This window comes from Mustela putorius, unplaced genomic scaffold (genome assembly GCF_011764305.1).
Source record: "Mustela putorius furo isolate JIRA1106 unplaced genomic scaffold, ASM1176430v1.1 tig00000196_pilon_pilon_pilon, whole genome shotgun sequence".
Classification (NCBI taxonomy): domain Eukaryota; kingdom Metazoa; phylum Chordata; class Mammalia; order Carnivora; family Mustelidae; genus Mustela; species Mustela putorius.
This window is the reverse complement of record NW_025421310.1, coordinates 7672880-7680547: the sequence shown is the minus strand read 5'-3', so window position 1 is coordinate 7680547 and position 7668 is coordinate 7672880. Positions and strand designations below refer to the sequence as shown.

The 7668-nt window shown below is 41.2% G+C and overlaps 1 protein-coding gene across 1 annotated transcript; it reads left to right on the top strand.

Annotated features, from left to right (window-relative positions):
• The first annotated feature begins 3011 nt into the window (after positions 1-3011).
• On the top strand, positions 3012-5526 carry LOC106003461 (zinc finger protein 850-like). The gene has a single exon (XM_045077405.1). It carries the CDS (start codon positions 3383-3385, stop codon positions 5123-5125), a length of 1743 nt encoding a protein of 580 aa, XP_044933340.1. The 5' UTR covers positions 3012-3382; the 3' UTR covers positions 5126-5526.
• Positions 5527-7668: the final 2142 nt, after the last annotated feature.

Here is a 7668-nt window from a genome sequence, read left to right as displayed (position 1 = left end):
AACTATCGTGATTCAGTTCTGGAATTTTGAGCAGAGCATGCATTGTTGATCATTGGCACATGTGTGAAAAGTAAAAACTCAGATGCCACCCAAACATCCAAATCAGACTATAAATTATAACAGGATCTTGAGTTCATTGTCATTCACATTAACATTGGTGACGTGCACATCTAGCTCAGCCAGACTCCTCCATTATTCTACTCTCGACGTCATGTCTGTAGGACATTAGTTTGATATCTGTGCCTTGTATGCCATAAATCTGGATATATGCTCTTTACTTCCCAGATTATTTTGGGTATGGGTTATCCCATGACATCCACATAAATTTAGGATGGATTTTGATCTTTATGCAAAAATGGCATTGGAGTTTTGGTAGAGATTACATTTTGTGTAGATCACTTCAAGATTTATTGTGTTTCAATTATTCCAGTGAAAGAATATAGTTAGGTTTCCTACTTAGCAATGTGAGTTAGGAAACCTAATTATAGGTTAGGTTACTAGGATTCCTGCAGAGTATATTGCACTTTTCATCGTTTCTGGTTTGACCTCTACCTTTATGTTAAATTGGAAGCATTTATTGTGGGGGGACGGGGTTTGCTGTAAATGTATGATGTCGCTGTTTTGGGAATTGTTCTTTGTTGTGTAGAAACAAAACTAATTTTTAATGTGTTGGTTTGTGTAGCCGCTTTATAAAATCCATATGAGTTTTAGCAGGATCACAACAATTAATCCTCCTAATTCCTAGGAGAAGAAATGGCAGTGGTGTAAGAGGGTCCTAGACTCATTGGTCCTGTGATGAGCACCACTAGGTAAAAGTCAGGTCATCCTAAATTCCCCAGACATTGGGCTGAAGAGTGACAGGAGAATCTCCTCAAGTAATAGTAGAGAAGGCGCCACATGGAAGATGAAGATAGTGCGGAGACATGGTTTAGGGAGGAGTATAGCATTGTACAGGGCAGGGAGCCCCCATTGTGCAGTAGGATTCATGACAGAGGAGCACTCAGGGGAATGCCTATGGAGGTTTCCCAAAGCCATTGGCTTGGAGAGGGAGAAAGGATGAATTTTCTGAGTTCTGGGAACCAGCACATCTTAAAGTCTGGAGGTTTAATGGTCAGCAGATTTGGATGGTATAGAACCAGGAGGGCACTGGGGTGCTCCCAGAAAGAAGGTTGGCAAGCAACCTGGGGGCACTGAGTGTGGAAACAGTAATCTGAAGAACACCTGGGGTGCACAGTGGGGAAAGTATTCAGTAGTCTAGGAGCACATTCCTGAGAGGAAACATTCAGTGACATGTGGCTTCAAGAACATGGGAGCCCTCTCCTGTCCTGTAGCATAGAGACTGAACCCCACTCAGTGAGGACATTGGCTGTCTGCCTTGCTTGCACCAGGCCTCACCCCCTGTGATCTGAGGGGACTGCCCTTCTCTGTGAGGCTTGCCTCAGGCTAAGCAGGGTCAGCCCCTGCCCACATCACGTCTCCTGAGCAGGGATTCTGCAGGGCTGCAGTCCTGGTAGAGTTGATGTCAGGTCTCCTTTCACAATTGGAGCAGAGCTCACCTAGTTCAAACTGGCCACATTCAGGCCAGGGACCAAACATTGCTCATAGCAGGCAAGGAGAGCCCCTGCAGACCACTGGTCTGAAGGATACAACAGGACACATCACTGACTTTTCTAATGGACAGAGGCAAGTAGAGACTTAGAGAAATGCCAAGATGAATGAATTTATCCCAAGGAAAGTTGGCAGATAAGGCCAAGGTCAGAGATAAAATGGAAATAGTAGTAAGGAGCTTGATGGAGAATTTAAAGTCACAATCATAAGGATACTCAAGGAGTGAGAAAACAATAGTGAGAACTTGACCACAGAGCTAAGAGTTAAAAAATAATTGGGTGCTTGGTGCCTGTTCTGACTCTTGATTTCTGCTCAGATCTTGATCTCAGGTCCTGGGATACAGGCTCAAGTCACACTGTGTATTCAGTGTGATGCTTGCATGTGATTCCCTCTCTCTGTAGCTCCTACCCAAAATCTCGTGATTACCCCCTCAAATATTATTGCCTCTTATAATTTTATTCCTATAGTCAGTTATACTTTGTCGGCTTTCACTTCTTCACTTATCATTATAGTCAGTCTTTTTCTGTTATTCTTTATTTTAGTTCATGGGCTGTCAGTGTTGTTTATCTTTTCTGCAAAACATCTCTTCCTGTGCTCAATATGTTTCTTTTTTACTGTACTCTTGTTTGATTCAGTTCAGTTTTCTATCTCCATATCCACCATTCTTTTGCTAAGTTTGAGCTCATATGGTCCTTTTTGTGATTGTTAGAGATACAGGAAAGGGATTTCTGGTAACGCTGTGACCATATCACAGAATTATCTATTAGGATATATGGTCATTACGTTCTGTACCATGTTATGTTTTCATGGGGAAATGATGTCCTGATGACTCCTTGTCAGCCATCTTTCTGACATTGTCTGAGTGCCTTTATGCTTCTCTTTAAAAGTTTTCAGTATATTCTTCTGAATGTAGTAAGTGCTTTTAAGTGGTTTTACTTTTATTTTGTATCTTTCAGCTGTATCTTCACATGAGACCCAGAGTTTCCTGCTAGAGTGTAGCATTGCAGGTTCTTTCCAGAACGGGTCAACGCACAGATACAAAGATAGTGCTGTTGAGTTTTTATACTTATGCACAGATGGGGACAATGATGGGAAGAGTCAAGTGCCTCAAAGAAATCCTGGACGATACACCCAAACCAAGGCAATTGCCCTTAATGAGAATGTCACTGCCCTAAATGGTGAAGTATATAAACTGCTGCAGAAAACCTCCCTTTTTAAGTCAACTGTTTCTGCAGAGCAGTGTGTTTCTGTCAGCACAGGCTCCAATCAGATTGTCAACCATAGCGATTTGTGGACAGACCACTTGGAACATCTGGAAAGTAACCTAGTCCATGCTGAGAGTAATGATTTGAGCCATTTGGAAAATAGGATTTGTCTGACTTTAAATCAGAGATTTAGAAATGAAGAACAAAGTGCTCAGTGGAATCCATATGAGAGAGACTTCACTGAGGAGTTTACCCTTCAGTATGACCAGAGGCTTTTCATTGGAGACAGAATTGCTCAATGCACTGAATCTGAGAAAATACTGAACCAGAGCTCCTGTGTTCACAGATGTGTCAGGGCTAGGTTTGCAGAGAACCATTATGAATGTGATAAATGTGGGAAAGGCTTTCATCCAAGCTCTAACTTCAGTATACATAATGGTCACCGTTTGGGAGACAGTCCTCATAAAGATAATGAATGTGGGAAAGCTCGTAACCAGTCCTCCAGTGTTGGTGATCATCAGAGAATTCATGAGGGAAAAAGCCCATTCACATGTAATAAACCAGGGACCATGTTTAGTCAGTCATCAAGCTTAAACATCAATGAGATAATCCCTCAGGGAGAGAAAACTTACATCTTTAAGGAATATGGTAAATCCTTTGACTGCCACTCAATACTATCTCAACATCAGCAAATGGATACTGGAGAAAAAGTATACAGATGCGAAGAAGGTGGTCAAAGCTTTAAGAACTGTTCATCTCTAAATGGACATTCACAGATCTATTCTGGAGAGAAACCCTGCAGATGTCAAGAATGTGGCAAGACTTTTAACAATCACTCAAGTCTTAATAGACAGCACCAAATTCATATTTCAGGGAAAAATTACAACTGTAATGAATGTGCCAAAGCCTTTACATCATGCTCAAAACTTATTCAACATCAGAGAATTCATAGTGGAGATAAACCTTACCAGTGTCAACAATGTGGCAAGAGGTTTAACCACAGCTCAACCCTTACTCGACATCACAGAATTCATACTGGAGAGAAACCTTTCCAATGTCAAAAATGTGGTAAAGCCTTTATCCACAACTCAGACCTTATACAACATCACAGAATTCATACTGGACAGAAACCTTACCAATGTCAAGAATGTGGCAAGGCCTTTACCAGGAGCTCAGATCTTTCTCAGCATCACAAAATTCATACAGGACAGAAACCTTACCAATGTCAGGAATGTGGCAATACCTTTACCAGGAGGGCAAATCTTTCTCAGCATCAGAAAACTCACAGTTCAGAAAAACCTTACCAATGTCAAGAATGTGGCAAAGCCTTCAAATGGAGGTCACATCTTTGTCAACATCACAACATTCATAATGCAGAGAAACCTTACCAATGTCAAGAATGTGGCAAGGCCTTTAACTGGAGGTCAGGTCTTGCTAAGCATAATAGAATTCATTGTGGAGAAAAATCTTACCAATGTGAAGAACATGGCAAGCCCTTTAAGGACAGCACAACTCTTACTGAACATTGCAGAACTCATAGTGGAGAGAAACCTTACCAATGTCAAAAATCTGGCAACAGCTTTAACTGGAGGTCATCCCTTATTCAACATCACAGAACTCATACTGGAGAGAAACCTTACCAATGTCAAAAATGTGGTAAGGCCTATGCCATCCCTTCACAACTTACTAAACATCACAGAATTCATACAGGACAGAAACCTTACCAATGTCAGGAATGTGGCAAGGCCTTTACCAGGAGGTCAGATCTTTCTCAGCATCACAAAATTCATACTGGACAGAAACCTTACCAATGTCAAGAATGTGGCAAGGCCTTTACCAGGAGGTCAGATCTTTCTCAGCATCACAAAATTCATACTGGACAGAAACCTTACCAATGTCAGGAATGTGGCAATGCCTTTACCAGGAGGGCAAATCTTTCTCGGCATCAGAAAACTCATAGTGCAGAAAAACCTTACCAATGTCAAGAATGTGGGAAGGCCTTCAAGTGGATTTCACATCTTTGTCAACATCACAACATTCATAACGCAGAGAAACCCTACCAATGTCAAAAATGTGGCAAGAGCTTTAACTGGAGGTCATCCCTTATTAAACATCACAGAACTCATACTAGAAAGAAACCTTACCAATGTCAAAAATGTGGCAAGAGCTTTAACCGGAGGTCATCCCTTATTAAACATCACAGAATTCATACTGGAGAGAAACCTTACCAATGTCAATGTGGCAAGGCCTTTATGTACAACTCAGACCTTATACAACATCACAGAATTCATACTGGAGAGAAACCTTATTAGTGTCAGGAATGTGGCAAGGCCTTTAAGGTGAACTCACACCTCAGTCAACATAGCAGAACTCATACTAGAGCGTAACCCTATAAATTCCAAAAATGTGGCAAGGCCTCTAACTGGTGCTCAAGGCTTAGTCAGCATCAGAGAACTTGTAATTGAAAGACTTCTTACCAATATCAAGACTGTGGCAAGGCCTTTAACAACAATTCAGGCCTTACTCAACATTACAGAATTCATATTGGAGAGAAACCTTACCAATGTCAGGTGTGTGGCAAGGCCTTTATACACAGCTCAATACTTAACTTGACATCACAGGATTCATACCGGAGAGAAACCTGGCAAATGTCATGAATGTGGCAAGGCCTTTAACTGGAGGTCAAGTGTTACTGAGCATCAGAGAATTCATCCTGGAGAGAAACCTTACATCAAGAATGTTGTTAGGCGGGGCTCCTGGGTGGGTCAGTTGGTTCAGCGACTGCCTTCGGCTCAGGTCATGATCCCGGACTTCCTGGATCGAGTCCCACATCCGGCTCCCAGCTCTTTGGGGAGTCTGCTTCTCCCTCTGACCCCCTCTCTCATGCTCTCTCTCACTCATTCTCTCTCAAATAAATAAATAAAATCCTTAAAATTAAAAAAAAAAAAAGAATGTTGTTAGGCCTTTACATGCACTCAGTCCTCACTAAACACCATAATATTCATACTAGATAGAAGGCTTATCAGTGTATAGAATGTAAGAACAGGGGCACCTGGGTGGCTCAGGTGCTTATGGGGCTCCCTTAGGCTCAGGTCATGATCCCAGGGTCCCGGGGTTGAGCTCTGCATCGGGCTCCCTGCTCAGCGGCCAGCATGCTTCTCCCTCTCCCCCTGCCTGACCCTCCTCTATACTTGTGTTCTCTCTCCATCTCTCTTAAATAAATAAATAGAATCTTAAAGAACGAAAGAAAAAGAGAATGTGAGCAAAATTGGTTAAAGAGTGCTCACCGATTCATGCCTATGAGAGAATTCATATTAGACAATAACCTCACAAATATAACCAGTGTGGCAAGGCCTTTGTCCAGCATGCACGCCTTCTAAACAGAGAATTCATACTGGAAAGAAACCGGATGAATAATGTGGCCAAACCTCTAGCAGGCAGACAACCCTTTCTGCACATCAGTCAACATAGCAGAACTCATACTAGAGCGTAACCCTATAAATTCCAAAAAATACATTAATATAGTTAGTCACAAATCACATACAGGGTTAATGTAAAAATTAAAAAATACTAAAATCCTTATATATATAAAAAAAAATTCACCCTGTAGAGAAAATTACGGATGTAATGAATGTGAGAGAGTGCCTAAGGACTGCTCCCTCCTCACTGCATATGAGAGATTTTAAATAGGAGAGTAAGTGTACAAATGCTAAGAATGTGTCTGACCTCTCAGTGGGACTCCCAACTTTCTTCACGTTGTTTTCATGCAAGAGTGAAAGTGTAATGTAAAGAACGTGGCCAAGCTTGTAACTGGAATTCAGTGCTTACTCAATATGTCAAAATGCTCACTAGATTCAAACCCTTGGAATGTGTAGAGGCCTTCATTTTAGTATACATTGGAGCACACACCAGAGAGTGCATTAAGGAAAGTCAATTGAAAGTTAGCAATGTTTAGAAAACTATTGAATTGAACATCAGATGCCAATGAATGTTACAGAAATCAAGCCAATGGAATACATTATTCACCCTACTCAGACATTACTCTGCATGAAAATAGTGATTATAAGGAGAAATCAGACCTGAACACTTAGAAAATGTGTATGGTAGTGTGTTGAACAGATTTAGGGAATGGACTTTTTTATATATATAAGGATTTTAGTATTTTTTAATTTTTACATTAACCCTGTATGTGATTTGTGACTAACTATATTAATGTATTTTTTCTGAACTCAGTCTGGGAAAGTCCTCTGTTCCTTGTGGGTGTGTAAGAACACAGGGCTGATTGTTGCTTCATAAAATATATTAGATGTCCTGCTCCATTAAGTGGGACTCATGCGTACCTAATTTTTCATGGAAGAGGACCATCTGATATACAACATATGAAGTACATCTCAGTGGAGATGGTGCTTACAGTTATAACACTGATGTAAGATTCCATGGGATAGGTGTTTGGAGCACACATTTCTGGATGTATTGACACTAAAGAACTGCCTCAATATTAGAAATAGGATGTTTTCCTAATTGTTTAAGGAAAAAGAGGTAGCCATGCAGTAAACTATGAATGTATCTTTTTTTTTTTTTAAAGATTTTATTTATTTGTCAGAGACAGAGGGAGAGAGAGCGAGCGAGCACAGGCAGAGAGAGAGGCAGGCAGAGGCAGAGGGAGAAGCAGGTTCTCTGCCGAGCAAGGAGCCTGATGTGGGACTCGATCCCAGGACCCTGGGATCATGACCTGAGCCGAAGGCAGCTGCTTAACCAACTGAGCCACCCTGGCGTCCCTGAATGTATCTTTTTAAGTGCAAACGTTAGAGTATGACTTGATGTGGTTAAATGAGGAAATCCTGACAGATGACTG

Bases quoted from the DNA above. Each gene is read 5' to 3' on its own strand.
- LOC106003461 (XM_045077405.1), top strand. From the start codon at position 3,383: ATGTTTAGTCAGTCATCAAGCTTAAACATCAATGAGATAATCCCTCAG.